Raw genomic sequence first — 19,642 nt, forward strand, 5'->3', positions numbered from 1 at the left:
AGCACCAGTCCCGCTTTGCTATAGCGCAATTTACGGTATAGTGGGCGGAGAAAGACGCTGATTGCCTGATGGGTGTCAGGGTTGATAAATACTACGCAAACTGTGGAAGCATAGCGTGCGCTATTACCGAACTCGCATAAACGGACGCAGCGCAAACTGCGCTAGTGTTAGTAAATCTAGCCCTGTGTGTTCAATCTGACGGCATCCATGACTGATGGCATCAGACAGTGGCGCACTCACGTCTGCTGTCACATACCCCAGATATTTAAATTTATTCTAGTTCTTGTTTCCTTCTTTGTGATGAATTGGCGCAGTTAAAAAAAAAATAAAAAAATAAGGCTAAATAAGAAAATTCCAGGCACTCCAGACAAGCCTACCATTGCTGCCTACTACCCAGGAAAGCAATAATATTAAATTATCGGCAAATGGTTCAGAATGTGATACTTCATTAATAAACTACACTGCTGAAAGCACTTGCTTTAAGTAACCGCTCTGACAGCTCCACTTCAAGTCTAGACAAACGTTTTCTGTACATAACAAATGGATGACCGCAAATATCGATACATTACCCTGAATACCTCCCCAAACTGCCTAATAAACACTAGTGGTTTCAATTGTTTTCTGACAGCTAGAAGGTACCTTGTCCAAACACAGACTGCGACTTTCTGTGTGGAATCTGCGTGTTCTCCCCAAGGTGCTTCAGTTCAAAGATATGCAGGTCAGGTGAACTGGAAACACATACTTCCCCGTGGCGTGAACTAGATTGTCTGCCTGGACCCGTTTGTCTGTATGTGTGTTTTAGCTCTGTAATATAGTGGGGACCTGTCCATGGTGTACACTGCATCTCGCTGAATGTATGCTTGGATAGGTTCCAGTTCCCTGAACAGGATATAGGTAATGGATAATTGGACATTGTTAAATGCTATAATAAAAATTAAACATCTTGAGTATGTGTTGAATTTACTCATGTTAGAAATACTCTTTTTTTTCTTCTTTTTAATAAAAAAGGAGTTAAAAAGGTGTTATTTGGTTAATAATATAATAAAGTTATCTCCATTCTCCATTGCCATTAAATTGAATATAATTCCTTTACTGTCAGAGTTGTGAACAGTAATTTCCTGTTGCCAAGGTCAGTGGGATGTCTGATAAAAGCAAAGGGACTTGCTACAGCTTAGTGTGCGAATGTGTGTGCATGTGTTAAAACATGCATAGATGTGGTTTGCCTCCCATTCAGAGATAGTCATCACAGCTCAATTCACTTCACTTCAATCTACCTACTTCACTTTCAAGTCAATGGAATTCCCTAGCTAAACACACATGCAATCAGCAGATTATAATTTTGATTTTTGAAAACCTTTGTGCCATTGGCTGGAGGACAACACTGTTAAGAAGTTACTGCTTAACAGACTTATTTGACTAAGAAAAACTCAGGATGTACAGTAATATTCAGCATAACCATTTTGTTGATTTTGTACATGAGAATAAATGTATTACAGTGCTCCTAAGAAGTGGGACAAATAGTAAATTTAAAAGGTCCCATGGCATGAAAATTTCACTTTAAGGTTTTTTAACATTAATATGTGTTCCCCCAGCCTGCCTATGGTCCCCAAAGGCTAGAAATGGCGATAGGTGTAAACCGAGCCCTGGGTATCCTGCTCTGCCTTTGAGAAAATGAAAGCTCAGATGGGCCGATCTGGAATCTTGTAGAATAGGTAGAATTCAGGTAGAACAGAACCACAAAACCAACAACAGTTTGTTTCCATTCATAGGAGTAGAGGAGAAACAGCTCTGTGCTGTATTTTCAAGGTGTAGTGCAGGGAAATATGATCCGCCGTAAGCATGGTGTATTTTATTTTGAAAATTAACCGGATGTTTATTTTTGTTTCTGTGCTCGACTTCTTGTCCCGCACTATCTGCCGTGTGCTGAATTGCCGCGGAGCTCTCCGTCGTCCGGCAAAAATAGAAGCTCTGCGTATCTGCTCCGGAGGGCTGCGGACCGCCGGAGCTGGGACGCAGTCGGAACGCAGCCGTTCTGCAGTCAGCGGAAATACACACATTGACTTTACTGGAAACCTAATGACTCTGCCGCCGTTCCACAGCCAGTGGAAATTGGGGGTAAGTGGCAAAAAAACTGTTATTACAGGTTTGACCTTGAGCGTGCTGTAACCTTTAGGTTAATGTGACAGCATTCAATTTAGACTTCAGATGTGTGGTAAGCATTATGGAAATGTTACCAAGTCCAACGCAACTAAAGAAAAAGTGACATGGGGGCTAATTCAAATATCTGACCATTGTAAAACATTCTAGAGATGCACCGATTGATCAGCCAGTCAAATTTACACACGTGCCGCAAGACTTTCTTGCTAGATTTAGCGACTTTTCATAGCCTTTTAGCAACTTTATTTCTGAAAAGAGATTAGCAACAAATTTAGCGACTTATTCAGACCATCTGGAGAAAAGTAAGAAACATTAAAATATATTATTTCATTGTCATCCATGCTGCTCAGAGTAATCGCAGCGACCGGCTGTACCGCTAACAGTGCGGCGTCTCTCTGGCCTATACTCTTGCACCGTACGCAGTCAGTAGGTGTGGGACAGGCGGACGCCCCTCGCCGCAGGAGTGGACCTTTTACATTCTCGTAAATAGATACTAATTCATAAATAGTTTTGTATAAATAAATACATAGACGGATGATAAATAGTTGACTCTCTTTTATATGCCTAAACACACGTTTCTTTTGGAAAAAGTAAACCTGTTAGATAAAGTAGGCCATGACTTTGTGTGTACAGTAACCGGGAGCACTTTTATATTTTGAGATGTGTTTATGAGTGAAAGTACTGTAACCTGGTGCAGTTTTAGAGAAAATGTAAGTTATTTAATAGGCAATGTTTTATTATCAACATACAATTGAATTTTCCATTAAAAAAAAAAGTTATAAAAATATTTGTGTATGCTGTCAATTATAGTTAGAATAATTGGCCAAAATCAGAATTGGCAAGTCAGACTTTAAAAAAAAATAAAATTCGCAATCTGCCAAGGAAATTGCATTCGGTGCATTTCTAGAAATTTCCAGCATTATGTAATAAAGTGCATGGGACAAATACCTGAACTACGAATATGAAGACCAAGGAGGTCTAATGAAGGATTTCCTTTTAATCTTCAAAAAACTCCAATTCAAAACAAGAATGCAAGATGAATTAGACTCCTCTGCAGCATCACATCTGCCATGTTTGCAAAAAAGGGATATTTGGAGGAATTAAGTAATCCCAAGGGCCAAAACAGACAGCGTTTTAGGATGGAAGGCAAATTGCATACTTAAAATCAGTACTGCAGCTTTACGTGGTGACAACACATTGTGCCTCAATTTGAGCAACAAAAGGAGAAAAGATCAGACAGGCAAAAATGTTTATATTAATCTGATTGCTATATTTGCCAATAAAATCATCAATTACCAAAAGCCACAGACAATCTTATAACCGCTGCAAGCATGTTTCCCATGGATTAAGTTCATTCACCCATACAACTGTGAGAGGAGTTAGACTTCAGTCACAAAATCACAAAAATGTCAATTTGTGAGACCATGGGATTCTTCATTCTGTTTAACTGTTGTGGTGGAAAGGGGTGCATCTCATCTACCTGCCAGCAAAGCCAATTAAAAAGCCTAGAATTCACCAGCAAAAGATCAAGGGCCAGGTCTGGGAAACGTTGCCTGACAGGCTGTTACTGACAGACCAGTGTTTTATGGAGGCTGTAAATATACGAAAAGCCTTAGGGACACTAAATCTTTTCCCTGTTACATTGTGGGGAGTGTAATTTGTTTTAATTATGCATTTAGATGAGATTACAACTAGATAAATTGAACTGCTTTCACACTGGTCTTGTATTAGGCCTAGCCCCTTTGAACCTTCTTCCCCTTTTTTTTTTCCAAAAGAATGTGTTAAAAACATTTTGAAACATTCCACTACATTGTCTGTTAGTTTTGTAGCCCTGGATGTACACTATAATCTTAGCCTGTGGGATTGACACTATATCTAACTTTTATAAACTTGTTGCAGCACAAATAAAAAGGCACGTAAAATGCCCACTTTATCCCCATTAGAGGTAACTCCGTCTACGTCCACACTACTACGTTTTCATTTTAAACCAGTATTTTAAAACTTGAATGATCTCCATCCTCATGAGCGTTTTGGCACTGTTTCAGAATTCATATCCATCCATAACACGCCACGAAACGCATATCGCAAACCATTCACGTGCACATAGCTCATAACAGGATCAGATAGGCAGTGTGTTTAAAATGAGCGGCAACTTATGCAGGCACAGAGGAATATGGGTTAAGCTAAATTCCTGCCACTCACTATAGATGCCCAAGGTAAAAAAGATTGCGCGAGTGAGCTGTCAAGAGAGAACGGGACTGGAAGGGAAAGATTGCAAAAAATGGAGAAAACGGAAAAAAGGATTCAACGAGGAGAAAGCAAAGTGTAAGGGAAATGCTAACGAGCTCAGAGTGGGAGGGCTATAGTGAGAGACACAGATAAAAAGGCCAGTGAAGGCGGACGCAAGGGTCCTACTGCAGTGGCCAGGCAAGTCTTTTTCATGCAGGTCTACATAATAATGTATCACTTCAAGTTGAAGGAATTTAAAGGTCAGTAGCTTAATATGTCAAAGCAACCTAGCATCACTCTCTTCTGTGAAACAAAACCCTGACAGATGCTGGGAACTAGAGATGCATTATTAATAAAAAGTGGCAGAAACAGTTACACTCACACGTGCCATGCCAAACTGTCATGACAATATAGAATAATTGAGGCCACGCTATGTGGCAGTGCTGGGGCTACATTACCCACACCCGCCTTTCCTTTTCACTGGCGGAGTAGACAAGCTCTTGTCTTGTTAAATGATCATCGTAACACAGTACACAATTTCCACTCCAGGAAAGGGGGGCGGGGGGGGGCACTTGGCCTATGCCATAATGTGTTCTATATATTTAGACATTTGCCACATTTTTATTTCCCAAATCTTAAAGTTAGCCTTCCTTTCCCCGATAACAGTTTAACCCAGGGGTACAGTCACTTATCCAATCAATAAATTCTATCTATTATAAGTACCGGGTTAGAGCCGTAATTCTGTACGCACATTTTTTTCTGTGAGACATCGCAACGCATATAATTATAATGCATAAACGTGCACAGGAGCAGCAGCCGACAGCAGCTCTGTTCTGCTCTCTGCTCTGTTCACAGTAATATTTTTCTCATTAATTACACGTTGTTTCACCAACAACCCATACACTATTAAATCGGAATGCTCATTTTTATGACTCGATCGCTGGACGCTGAGCATCGCTAAACCCACAGACGAAGCTAGCATGTAATTGTTTGAATCATGTGTGTTAACATGGACATGAATATTGCGGTTATTAGGCTTATCCCGTTTTTGATCATCTCAGGATATGATGTTTACATGGCACACAAAGAAATCAGGTTTAGGGCTGCAACTAACGATTATTTTAATAATCGATTAATCTGTCGATTATTTTTTCGATTAATCGATGAATCGGATAAAAAAAACAAAAAAGCATTAATTTAGATCAACTCAATACATACATACTTGTTTTAGTTAATAGTTGTGTAAAGGTAAATAACCCAAATAGCAGATACAGAGAAGACAGACAGACAACAGACAGACAGACAGACAGACAGACAGACAGACACTTATTCATTAAATTATTACCATCATTGTAGTAAGTGCAAGTTAAGTTCATTTATACACCACACACTAATATATTTGTCAACAATAACTGATAAGGGACAAAGAACAGAATATGACAACAGATTGAAAAATAAATGGGCCAAAAAAGGCAGGTGAATAAAAACGTGTCTTTAGTCTTGCAAACTATACCACCCCTGCTTTATTACTGTTATTAACGAGCTAACGCTAGCTTGTCATGCTAGTCAGCTGGATAACGAGTAAACACCAGCACCACAAGAGCTACTGGAGGGACGTTACGTTCCTCAAGAAGTAGGATTGTAGGATTGTGTAGTGACTTTACCGTGCTGTTGAACTCCCTTCCTCCTTGTCAAGGACTCCAATGTTTACGTTTTAGGTGCTGACTCATCACCGTGATGCGCCCGTGTGGCTTTTGCTTATCTTGCAATTAACATGTTTTTGATTTATTTAGTGTGAAATGCTCCCACACCTTGGATGACTTAGGTCGTACTGATTTCTCTGCCTCCGCCGTGTGTTTCAGAACAACGTTACGGGTCTCTCCGGTCTCTCTCCGTATTTCCTCTACCCCCGCTCTGCTCTTTTTCTTTTCTTTCGTTCCGCACTGCATCGCGCTGCTTCTCTCTGCGCTCAACAAAAAAAAAAATGTATCTCCGCGACTGAGTGGCGTAATAGTTGCGCCACACAACGAATAGATAATGAAATTCGTTGCCAACTTTTTTAGTAATAGAATTTTATCGATTTTATCGATTCGTTGTTGCAGCCCTAATCAGGTTATTCATATCTCCGTACAGGCTCACCGACAGCTGTCTGCTCAGAGCGCATCCACCTCTCTCTTTCTTTTACAAAACGCTTCAGTAAAATATTTTCATGATCTGGTCATTCTATGATATGATAAAAGCACACTAGGAGCACATTCTCATACACGTTAAATAGTAGATAATTTCTGGCGCAGTAAACCCATTCGACGGGCATTTTTTGTGCATACTAGGAAATCTAATCCTGCCGGCACCACTGCAGCCACTACTGCGGCTGGCGCCGATTTGACTAGATCTGAACGCTCCGCTGAATAGCGCTAATGGAATCTGCGTTTGCAGAGCCAGACTGTAACAGACTCTCCCAGTGACCATGCTGCTGTTGGGACCGCCGGCGAAGCGAGAAGCCGCTGCTGACGGACACAGAGCAATGCTTCGGCCGGAGCTCCGACGTCTGTCTGCGCGGGGGGCTACGCTGCCTTCTATCAGTATTAAATTGAGACAGATTCATAACCTGTAAAAATGTTTCGTAGTAGCATTAAATACTTTTCCCCGTGTTTTAGTACAGTTGGTTTTAACACCTGGTGTGAGCCGTACGAAATGAAAACCAAAGTTTCCAGGTGCGTTAGCGGCATTGCCCCAACTCCCTGAATAAACTGCAGAGACATCGTCTCGCACCCCCTCTCTACTGAGCCCCATTCAAGTAACAGCAGCAGTTACGCTGTTTTTTAAACTATGTTTAAAACTATGTATTTCACACTATGTTTACATCTGCAATTAAGCTTCTAATCAGTTTTCTTCATCTGGCCAAATGAGTAGTCAGATCCTTGTCATGTCTACACATCACTGCACTGATGAGATGTGCTCCTCTGTAAATCTAAGTTCTTAAGTCATACAGGGCTACATGAGTGGCATGGAGGTCCATTCAAGGAGAAAACTTGTGATGAAGCAAACCAGAAATGCTGCATGAAAGCCTGAACCTTAAACTGGCAGTGTTCTGGATGAGAGCAAACCATGGCTGTAATGCCTGAGCATGGACAGGACAGTGTTGCGAGAAAATGACATGTAAACTTGACTGCTTGCCATTTTGTTGGTCAATGTCCAGTGAAAACATCCCCCGTCTCTCTACCCCCTTTGCTGTCTTCAGCTGTCCTATCAATAAAAGGCTTAAAGCCCAACAAATTATCTTTAAAATAAAAAATAGCACCCGTTTCTGTTTCTTAGCAGAATCCCTCAAAGCATACATAAAAGATGTCAGTGATATTTCATGGAGAGTTTTGTCAAGGGTCAAGAAGACAGATTACTTTTGGGTGTAGATTTGCCCACTTATTAAGCAGGCAGGCTTAAATCATTGCCCAATTCTCTGCTTTAGTTGATAACCTGGCCCGGCATCCATGCAACAGTTGTTCCAGTCCTAAATTGTCCTATTTATATGATAACTTACAGAGCCACAAAATATTTAGATGTTAGGTTACCTCTTGGCTTAGGAAGGTTAATACAATAGGTAGTAAGCAAGTTAGCCAGGCATGCTAAAATTAGCAGCCACCATTTAAGCCTACAAATTGTAAATCAAATTCATTGTTAAAATATTTGTGCTCTGGCAGAATTATTGCTGTGTGTGGATAAACGTTTGAATCTGTAATACTATCACATCCTGGCTGGCCAGACATCCATTACAGCCACAGGACCACTGTAATACTTCACTAATGAAATGGGAACGCTGTGCACTCTATGATTTTTCCTCTAAAAAGACAGCAAGAACAGCAGAAAACAGATAAAGTTCTAGCTCATAGATAGTAATAAATAAGACACATTGCTGTGGGTGAATGGCTTACTCTGAAATTCTGCTGTTACTGGGAGGATATTCAGGCAACGGTTAAACAGAGCTGTATCCAAATAATATATAGTAATGTTGGTGATTTTCAACTTGAACCATATTTTCCCATGCATTGGTGGCTAAGTGACTAATATAAAATTGGTCCAGTATTGCGCGAGATCACTGTAACCGGTAGCCGCAAACCGGGCTGCAATGTAATCCTATAGGGCAAATGTGCAGTGTCAACTTCCGTCTCTGACAACATTATGGCAAGGATCCCTACAGAGATAGACCTTTTTGTTGGAGAGTAAGATCCTTTTTGTTTAACCAAAAACAGCACTGAAATCAGCATCACCAAACTCAGACTCCATTTAAATAAATACTTTTAGCGTGTATAGAGCCAACATATATTCCACATGTAAATGGGTGAATTAAGTGTTTATTTGGGGGTTTCAGGATCACAATGTATTACTTAATACGGTTGTTCTAATTGGAAAAACTTATTTGTTCAGCAATACAAAGACATTGTTATTAAGTTCAAATGTTTGTCGACTTTGAATAAAGTGTGTTTTACGATGATCAAATTGCTGTTTATTTAAATGGAGTCTGGTGGGTTTCGCAATCGAGTTGAGTTTGAGCCTGGAAAGATGATAAAACTTTTGTCTCACTCATAGTTCATATATAGGATTCATTCGTTTGTGTTGTGTTCGTTTAAATGGTTACTAGCTAACGCTAGCGAAATCATTGTATAGTGCATAGTTATCATTGTAACTAAATTGCTAAAGTGCATGAGGTATTCTCCTTCTGGCTTTTTACCAAACAGCTTCAGGTGCATTGCCCCTCCTTCTGGACTGGAGGAGGACCGACCCTGATTTGCATGTAGCCCCGGAAAACATAGACATATTGTCATCAGTTCCGTGTACTGGCCAACAGAAAAAAATTAGCACTGGAACACACCACAGAGACTACAGCGGACAGCCAAGTACCGTGTACGTTCTGCGCCTGCGTGAGAGAAAATAACTCTCCATACAGCAGGTAGCTGTAATCAATCCGACGAGGGCAATTTTGATATTAAAGTGATGGTTCGGAGTAATTCACCCTAGGGTCCTTCGCACCATGACCTCGAGCCAAACACCGAGTGCTTAGGGACAGACGAGTGCTTAGGGACATCTACAAATTACAACACCGAAAAGAGATGCAACAAAAATATTTTTTAATTTAACTTATTGTAAAGTTGACTAAAAAGAGGAATAAAAAAAAAATCATCTTTTGGAAATTTATCTTAATGCTTTACTTAAAAAAAAAACCTTTAAGGACACCGATTTTCTTTGTGAATGAATAATGTATCGTAAATAAATAAAATGTTCTTCCTTAAAATACAGGGGGCATAAGTAAGTACACCCTTATGTTAAATTCTCATAGAGGCAGGCAGAGTTTTATTTTTAAAGGCAGGGGTTCCATTTACCCCGTGGCGGGGTAAGTAGGGCAGACGCACAACAGGGTTTCCGCTATGTACACCAAGCACCGCCGCTCCTTCAGTGGTTTATGAAAAGTCATAAAGTTGTAATTACACGACTCTGCAGAGGCGTGTACTCTACTGAACTCAACTACTGACATGAAATCCGTACTCAGCGGGTCCTATAAAATATGACCGCTACAGTTTATTGGAAAATAGCGTTGTGGACACTGAATTTGGTGAATTTACTGTTTATCAGACCCCAGATGAGACAAGAAGCTAACGTTAGCGAATGCTGCGGTGACGGTCCCTCTGCCTCCCCACTGTATTCCTCCGACACGCTGTAATAACATTACCGTTTTAAAACAGTTTTCCAGGTTAGTGGGGGTGCATCCCGCTCAAAACCAACATAAAAAGACGTAGTAATGTTTAATCTGCATTTAGTTTTGTTGTTAAACTGTGTGTAAAACGTAGTGGCCATAGTGACTGAAAGTGTGATGTGAGATGCTAAAAAGAAACAACACGCCGTTTTCAGGTAACTATGGGTGTGCAAAAAACAACAACATTGATTCACATTCGAATCGCGATTCAAGCTCTAAGGATTCAAAATCGAGTCATAGAATTCAAAAAATTCTATGATTCAAAAAAGATCTGAATCATTTTTTAAATTTTTTTATTGTATGTCTACTGCAATCACATAGGGAAAGTAACTACATTTACATACTGTGTGAATCGTTTTTTTTCTTCTTTTAAATCGAGAATTGTTTTTGAATTGAAAATCGATTTTGAATCGAATCTTGAGCCTAAAAATCAATATTGAATCGTGACAATTTCTGAATCGTGCACCCCTACAGGTAACGTTACTTTTTGGTGTTCAACATACCCCCCCCTCAATGTTCTATTAAAGAAAAGATAGAAAATAACTATTGTTTTGTAATATGTGTGTGCTGTAAAGTGGTTGGAAGAAAAAAATAAAAAATATCGGAATTGACTAAAATCGGTGAAAAATCTAACCATTACGATTTTTCCACAGGGCTTCGTACAGGTAAGTGACAGGATTCACATGGATCCTAGCAGTATGCAAGTATGAAAGCATTTGTAAAGCAAGTTAACCTCATCTAAAAACGGACTAAGTTCAACTTAGAGGTAGTGCTTAGTAGTGATTTCTAAGTTTATGTATGTCTTTTGACCACATGTTGCAGTCCAACTGTCCAATGAAGGCAAAATGCAAATATAAAATTAAATTAAGAGAGCTGTTGTGTTGAGGATACAGAGTAGGTGGTGAGTGTGATGGCAACAGGTAGGAAATAGAAAGGTAAGACACTTACATTGCCCATATACTCCGACAGAAGGTCCTGAAGAGCCTGGCGCACAGAATTGCATTCTGCCACAATGCGCTCCCTGCGGTCATCACGTGTGCAAGAAGAGTCGGCCATGAGGGCAGCACCACTGATAATGCTCTCAAGACGCTCCTCCAGGGAAGGACGGAAGCGCTCCTCACTAAACGCCAACGGGTCCACAATGATTTGTTTCTGTAAAGAAATGGTCAGATGGGAAATTACACTGGGATAAAAAAAAAAATGCTAAAAAGGCATTATAGTACACTAATCTCTCCCTCTACAAGTCCGAAGAGAGAAATCTGGCAGGCAAGGGGAAGGCTGATTTGACAGACTGACAGTGTGGCTGAAAAAAAAAACATGAAGGGAAGAATGTGTTCAGCTGTCTCATTTGTGTCCATAGGCCAAAAGACTAACTAGGTCTACAGTAGCAGCGAAATAAAGTACAGAACAGTTTTTTTGACTAATTAATGGTACAACCAGGGAATTAGGGTAAGGTCACTTTAGCCTTCAATTAAATGAAACAGCACCATACTGAGCACAAAGTGATGTCTCCAGGCCAGTGTGGGTAATAAAGAAATATAAAGGATTTTAATAGTAGCAGTTGAAAGTTTGACATTAAGCGCCCAAAGGTTGGCTATTAACCGATTTTAAAAGAAGAAGAAAAAAAAAAAAAAAAAAAAAAGCTAATAGACAAATCCCCTTCAAATTTAAACACGTCTTGGAAGAAAAAGTTAAGAGGAATAACAATATCAACGTATTTTAATGTTTTCTGTGATACAGCACAATGTTGAAAAAAAAGAAGCAAACAATTCATATCAAGCAACACAATCCAACAACAATCCAAGTCAGAAAACCATGAATAATGCAGTTCTGAAAAGTACTTACGCCTTCCAAGATTTGTGTGTGTGTGTGTGTGTGTGTGTGTGTCTTTGGTGAAATTATTTTGATTTTATAGCCTTTTCTTTCTTTTGAGTCACAGAAGTGGTGTATTAAACCACTGTCCTCTCTTTCATATCTGCAGGATGAAAGAGAACACTTAAATGTCTGATTTTACAGGGGCAAGCCTGCTGAGAGAGGCAACTAGTTGAAATGCTGGAGAGGCACTGCAGAGACTAAATGACGCTTGTGCAGGCTAAAGAAATAAGGCTAATTCCCCAATGACAAACTATGGGGTTCCGCAAATGCTACAAAATATTAAACAATTCATCTGTTAGAATTGTGGTTTATTAGGCAGCCCTCTCCATTCTGTCTCATCTGACCTCCTCTGCTTGCGTGTCTTATCACCATGGCAACAGGCACACGAGAAAGACACAGAGGAGGAAACAGAGAGAGAGAGAGAGAGAGAAAGAGAGAGAGAGACAGACAGGATTGGGGGTGAGTCATTTGCTAATTTTGCCTTGCATTTGAAATTGGGCATCAGAAAGGAGCTAGTCCGGAAAGAGCCTGTGTGAGTTTTGTTGGGGAGTGACTTTCCGCGTGGCTACCTGTAAAATAACCACTGATGCAACAGATCTGAGAGACTGCATAGTTGACACTTGTTTTATGTAGATTAATCATTTGGCATACCATCTGTCAGAGCAAAAATGCTTATTATAGTTTATAACAGTGTAACATAAATTTCAACAACTAATCCACTTAGCACAAGTGGCCGGCCATCAGTTCATTGCTGAATACAAAAACTTGCAAATTGCCATTTCAACAATTGAAACTGAAAAATGGCTTCAAAACGGCAGGCCACAAATCAGTGGGCGACGTCACTGATCCTATGTCCGTTGTTTTTACAGTTTAAGTGTGATACCCATCGTACACTACCATTTAGGCCAGGTTGCTCTTGAAAAAGACGTATTGTATCTCAAGAGATTTTCTGGTTAAATAAAAGGTTAAATATAAGAATATTCTTTTTTTTTTTTTTTTTAACTGTACAAAGTGAAAATTTTCAATTTATTTTGTGATGTTTCACTTGAGCAGGAGCATAGATCTGACCACAGCAGTCATGTCGTCAATGTCCACAGAGGAATTATACATGTAAGTGCAAATTACATGTGTGAAACTGGGTATCCGGTTAATTGGTTGAGAACCTATCATTAGGTAATTATTATAAACATCTATTTACTACAAAGGTCGTTTATCCTCGTCTTCATCAAACAAATTTTGCGTCCCATTCTCCACCACTAGAAAATCCTTCGTTTGCAATAACCACCTTTTTAAGATTCCCACAAAAGGCCATGATTAATTAAACTGTGCCTCATATGGCCATGGACATGTAAAACATGAGCATGCAGACTGCATCAACCATGTGGGTAAACAATGTCACTGCAGGATTAACACAAAAGGGTTTTCTTTAGAAGTCAGAAGCAGTTAAAAAAAAAAAAGAAAATTCTGGTTAATCATCTTTGCATTTATCACCACAGGCAGTGTTAGGATGATTATCTCAATGTTTTATCCAGCTGCTATCTTGATGTTGTTTCATGTCAATATTATGAGGACTAGTATGTCATAAGTTTCTTATACCTTTGTAGATTCATATTCTCATTAAAATTAAGGTACCTTTTTTAAAATACGGTCTTAAAAGTTCAGTTCGCAGTTGAAGCTAACTGCAGTTTCTTTCTCCATAACAGCAATATGAGCAATTAGAGAGCAAGTTAACTAAGAATAGAGAAATTAAAAATTAATTCAAAAAAAAAAAAAAAAATTGGGCAAAATAAATTATATTTTCTTTATTATTATTTCATCCAGTATATGCGATTGCTGTAATGCAGTTTTTTTCTGTCGGTTCTAAAAACCTAATAAAATATTGTTGTAGCTACCAGAGAAGTGGTTAACTCAAGTTATTTAAAAAATATAATTATAAGTACAGCTATAGCCTAATGCAGGTCTCTTTCTGAAAGCTAGAGCTGTGTAAATCTCCTTCATTTGACATAGAAGCAAATCAAGGAATGAAGTAGTAGTGACTCAACATATTACATGTATCCCAAAGCCATGTCCCAATTTGACTACATATCTTATCCTAATTTCCACCCCAACCCCAAGCCCTTCAAGTGTTTAGTCATTTTCTGTTTGAGTTGGGTTAGTTCTTTCAAGCAAACACATGACCTGGCTATAACCTTTGTGAACAAGCCCTCGTCCATCTGTTAATAAATAGTTTCGTCATACCTTTGGAACTGTGCCAGACGGTTATAGGGAAAAATATCATTTTAAAGTTCATGTTTTTAATAATCTGGCAGATACCTGGATGTCTGGCTGGACAAGTGAGAAAAGGCAAATGGGTTGTGACTTGTAAGCCACTCATTTGACTTACATCAAAATTGTTGAGGGCATAGGCAAGCTCTCCACCCCCTGCTGGCTGACTGAGAGCTGAGTCCTCCGTGGCAGTGGCCTGAGCGGCGTTGGAGATGCCGGAGACTGCATGCTGCAGCTGCTTGTAGATCAGGTCACGGTTAGCCTTATAGGCTGCCACGTCAGGGTGCTGGAGGCAGGCACGAGACGCTGTGTACAGCATGGGGATGTTCCTCTGTAGCACCCCGCGAGCAGCAGCCATTTGGTCCTTGTGGTGGACGTCCTTCAGCTCCTAGCAGAATGAGATGAAAAGCAGGAGGCTGGGTGCTAGTGTACTTTAGATTCAAAATGGGCCGGTCATGCCCTTATGGAGACACTAAATGTGACAGAGTTTGTTCTAGATGACCCAGATTTAGTTCTGTCCCCTGAGGTAACACAACAGTCATAATCAGGCCATTATAGTATGCCTTTGCAAATTAATGCGTTGCTATTCAGACCTCAGCATTATATTGCAAACACATCTTCATAGAAGAGAGGAGAGAAGATAGTGATGTTGGTGGCAGTATTGTGTAAAACTAGTAGTTAAACATTTAAGTACTACCAATCACTGTGGTTGTCATTCCTAGACCAGAAACACGTACACATCCATGCACGATGTATACCACAGGCCATGAAGGATAGCTTAAAAACATTACTAAAATATTAGGCTGAACTGTCACTGTACTGGGGTCAGGGTCTAGTGCACGCAGAATACACGGTATGTAGATTGATGCATTTCATGCAGAACCAAATAAAATTTTTAGACGTATAGATCGTTATCATTTCCTGAGGTAAGCACAACAAGCTGATCGGCGTGCGAGTCAGTCACACTATGACGAGCGCAAATGAAAAGCCGGTGCTGGAAGCCCAGCCTGCATTGGATTTTTTTTTCCACTGTACCAAACTCCCACTGAGCTGTGACTCTTAAACTGGGGTGGCATGTGTGTACCGTTACAAGCCCATAAATATAAACTACACCGCAGGTGTGTGCTTTTTCTGGATCTGCACCAAGAACCATATGAAGCCGTTTCATCTGGAAAATGCAGCATAAAACACTTTATTTTTTACTACCACTTAACACCATAGTGGAGAAAAACAATATGCCATTTCTCATCACAATGAAATGGGTTTTGTCACATTTAGAGTCAAGCCTTTATGCTCCTCTTTTCTTGCACTCCCGGTCCACTTCACTGCAATTGGTAATAAGAAGATTGTTCATGCTTACTGCATCTAATCGCCCAGCTAAAGTATGGGGCACTCTTTTTGTTTACTCCCTCTCATTGTTTTACTTACTATTTGCTATGTGGGTTGGAGAGCATATTTTGTAATGAGTGACAAGACCACCAACACCCATTCAGGTACCCGATAACCTCCCAACCCAATTAACCCCTTGCCAATCCAATGGCCCACCGATGGGCCCAGACAACTTTTTGTCTGCGGTCGTAATGATCTAAGGAATCCATAGGTACCAACTATGTCATGCTAGCTTGGCGGGAAGGTGGCTGAATAATGCTCCAAAGTGAGTCTACATTTTGGTGAGGGAAAAACTAGCATGGCCATTTACAATCTTACCTCAAGACATCTAAATGAAAATGGGTTCTATGGGTACCAACACATCTCCCCTTTACAGACATGCCCACTTTATGCTAATCCAATGCAGGTTTTCTCATGCAGTGTTATTTCCGCCTATTCTAAATGGTGTATTTGAATATTTCTGCACACAGTGGTCTTGGAGTTGTATACATGTAAATGACTGGAAGACTGAGACTCTTGTGAATTCAATGAGAGCAAATGTTTTCATGTGTGACGATGTAGTATAGCCATTTCAATTCAGTGAGATCTTTGATTTGATGACTATAAATAAATGTCAGTGTTGAGCTGGCACGTCAAATTGATCCTCAGGTTCCCAGCTTTCAAAGGCTGCATACCATTTCTATGTGGAATATCTTGACCTGCTATCACCCCCTAGACATCCCTGTCCCCTCCCTGACCCCTCTAGAAAAAAGGGGGCAGAATGCTAAGGGGTTAAACTCGTCACTTGTGTTTGCCAACTGTACATTACCTGCTGTCTCTTGGCAGCCATCATGTTCAACTTGTCCACCTCTGGTTTCAAGGCCTTATACTGGATCCCAAGGTCCTGCTCTGTTCCTGCATTGCGCACTTTCACAAGATTTTCCTCCACCTGAGCCGAGAAGGTTGAAAAAGTTAAATACTCACAAATACAGTTATTTACTGCCAGTTAGCAAATTTAAACAAACTGAATAATCAATATGAACAATATTAACATGTAACTCATGAAATATAACTGCACTATTTTATAATGTCCAGATGTAAGCTAGGGCTAACACATCAAGATTTCAAAGGGCAATTTTTAAAATTGCCTTAAAATCAAGCCGATCAATCGACCTGCGATTTTAATTTGTGATTATAACTTGCTTGTCATCTTAAGTTTCAAGAGGTGAAAAGTTTGGGTTTTTTTGGGATACATTTACAAGTTTTTTTTCCTTCCGTTTTTTTTTCATTTATTAAAAATGAGATACTGACAAAGAAAGGAAACATTTATTCAAACTGTTACCACCCCCTTCTTCCAGCTAAAACAAGCACAGACATTTGGGTTAATTGCTGTGACATGGTGACACAAAAGAGCTATTCAAAAGACCTGGCCCATTTGGTTAAAGTATGTCTATAGCTTACAAATCAGAGTAGACCAAGAAATGCATTACCACAGATCTTTGTGGACATTATTAGACAACTCATTTAAATCTGCACTACTGGGTGAACTGGATTGGTCCAACCCACGTGAATGCTTTAATCAAATTAATACCTTAATGCAGTCATCCATAGTATCAGGTTGGTAGTATGCAGTACTGATATATATCAGTTGGTAATACTGTTGTTGATAAAACGGACAAAGTATGGGTTTTTTTCTTATTGAGGGGAATGATTTTATTCTCTGAAATTATGATTAAGTCTGTTTGTAATGTATAACATACAGAAGGATGTAACTATCTCACCAGTTTAAGCTGCAGTAGAAGTTTGTAGACATCAGACATGTCTGCCAGCACCAGCAGATGTGTGACTGCCGACAGGAGGGCTCTGGCAGCTCGAACCATATTGCCCCTCTTCACAGATGAGCAGGGGTCTTCTGCAAATTCTCCAGAAGCCTGCCGCATTGACTCTCCTGAGAATGACAAAACAAAGCATCTGCTTTAAATCTGAGGTTTAAACTGAAACTTCAAAATGAAAACGGTTCAGAAACAGACTTTTGAACCAGCAAAAAACATCAATAGCTTTGAACCACTTGGAATTAGCTTTCATAGTGCTGAAAGGAATACTTAATCCCTGGTTGTCTGCGACCAGGAAGCAGTTTTCCCAACTAGTGTCAAGCGGTTAACATTATCATCACCAAGGCATATGATTCACCAACAGGTTGTAATATGAAAATATGAGACACAAAAACGGTACATCAATGTATCGCAAAACCCCATAAAATAATTGTTTTTCAATGCAATGAACTGCCTTCCTTTGCTATCCATTAAATAAGACATAATCCTTCATGTATACAACTTTGTTATTAGTAGTTAGGTATTATTAGCCTATAGTAGTAATAGTAGTAGTAGTAGTAGTAGTAGTAGTAGTAGTAGTCTACAGAAGCTGACAGCAGCAGTCAGAGCAGTCACAGTCCGTTCAATTTAATTGCAACAGAAGTCTACATCTGGAGAGAGGCAACCATCTGATGCAGTTCTCCTGCCTGCTTAGGGTCAGCACGTGTCACACAGAGCAACAAAGAAACACACAGACACACACACACCTCTTCAATGTCCAGTAATTATTTCTGCTTGCACACAGACGTGCACACACAGCTCTCTCTATATATATAAAAAAAAGGAGGTCACAGCCATGACAAAGGGCTCACTGTCTGGTTTGTCCAGCACCACGCTTTGTCCTACATTGGATGGACCTGCACAGTTGACTGGGCACACAAATAGACTTTGTAAGCTCACATTATGAACAAGACAGTAAATCCGTGAAATAGTTTACTTCAGTGGAGGCACAGCCAAATTTAAACTCTAAAAAATGCCTTATAACAGCTACGTCTGTGTTTGAGATCCAAAGCCAAAAAAAAAAAAAAAAAAAAGTACATATCTTGTCCAATTTCATATGATGTGGTACAGCTCTATAGAGACTGAAGCAATGACACGACAAGCAGTAACGTACACTAAGTGATTCTCTTATTTCTCTTAAAAAAAAAAAAAAAAAGACTGAAAACTAGTTTAGCGGCAGATCATTCTCATCAGTTGTTGTCTTGCTAAATACTTTTTCTATGACAATCATGTATATAGAGCAGCTTTACTCTTTTGGCAACACTGCTTACAAAGACATGCTATGATAGAGGGTGTACTTTTGCTCTTATTGACTGTGTGCTGGGATTGACTCCAGCCTCCACGAAACTAAACATGGTAAACGGTTTAGACAATTGTGGATGCTTTCAAAGAAAATAGGTTATAGTTTAGGGATATAACAAAGTGTTGCTGCATGGTATTTCATAAAACAAAGAGGCAACACTGAAAAATGGATTACAATATCTACTAAATCTTATAAACTGACTATATGAATAGTGACGAGTAAGAGCAGAGTGCTTTTTCCATTCAACGTCAAAGTGGCAGTGTACTCTATCACTCCAAGATAACGAGGATGCTGTATTTAGACACAACGTTAAGTGACTTCTTGGCTTTGACCTCTGGAATGTTTTCTGTGTGCTCTGACCACAAGCAGTCAAACAATGAGTCCCCCAACTGATGTTTGCTGTAAGAACAAAAGGCGACTGTATGCGTGACAGTTCAGACAGATTGAATTCCAAATGTATCCCAAACTCCAGTTTCTCTTATTTCCCTCTAGACCACCTCCTTTCTGCACCCGTGTCTTCACATTCATTGAGTCATGCAACTCAGAATAACTACATATTTTCACTCAAGTAGAAGCATTTTCAATTTGAGCAGACATCATTTGCAGCGACTACAGCATATCTGCTTCAGTTTGTCTATGTTTAAATCTAGTCGCTGACTTGCATTCATGCCACCTCTAAAAAAGAACTGAAAGTCAGCATTTGCTTTGGAAATTGGGGTTTGTCAAATGGACGAGTGGTATAAATCTTCTCAAAACAATTTTTTTTTTTTAAATAACTATCTATTGAATAATCATGTTGCAGCTGGTAGTGATACGGATTTTTATTTC

General features: G+C 39.6%; 1 protein-coding gene across 1 annotated transcript in view; it reads right to left on the minus strand.

The window, feature by feature from the left end:
- ctnna1 (catenin (cadherin-associated protein), alpha 1) overlaps window positions 1–17,584 on the minus strand; it is a 75,342-nt gene extending 57,758 nt beyond the window's left edge. The window contains exons 1-4 of the mRNA XM_039812894.1: window positions 17,422–17,584; window positions 16,470–16,589; window positions 14,391–14,660; window positions 11,081–11,284 (exon numbers count right to left, since the gene is read on the minus strand). Coding sequence (XP_039668828.1) covers window positions 11,081–11,284; window positions 14,391–14,660; window positions 16,470–16,589; window positions 17,422–17,580 — 753 coding nt within the window. The 5' untranslated portion in view covers window positions 17,581–17,584. The remainder of the gene's footprint in view (window positions 1–11,080; window positions 11,285–14,390; window positions 14,661–16,469; window positions 16,590–17,421) is intronic.
- Window positions 17,585–19,642: the final 2,058 nt, after the last annotated feature.

Source organism: Perca fluviatilis, chromosome 10, assembly GCF_010015445.1.
Source record: "Perca fluviatilis chromosome 10, GENO_Pfluv_1.0, whole genome shotgun sequence".
Lineage (NCBI taxonomy): Eukaryota > Metazoa > Chordata > Actinopteri > Perciformes > Percidae > Perca > Perca fluviatilis.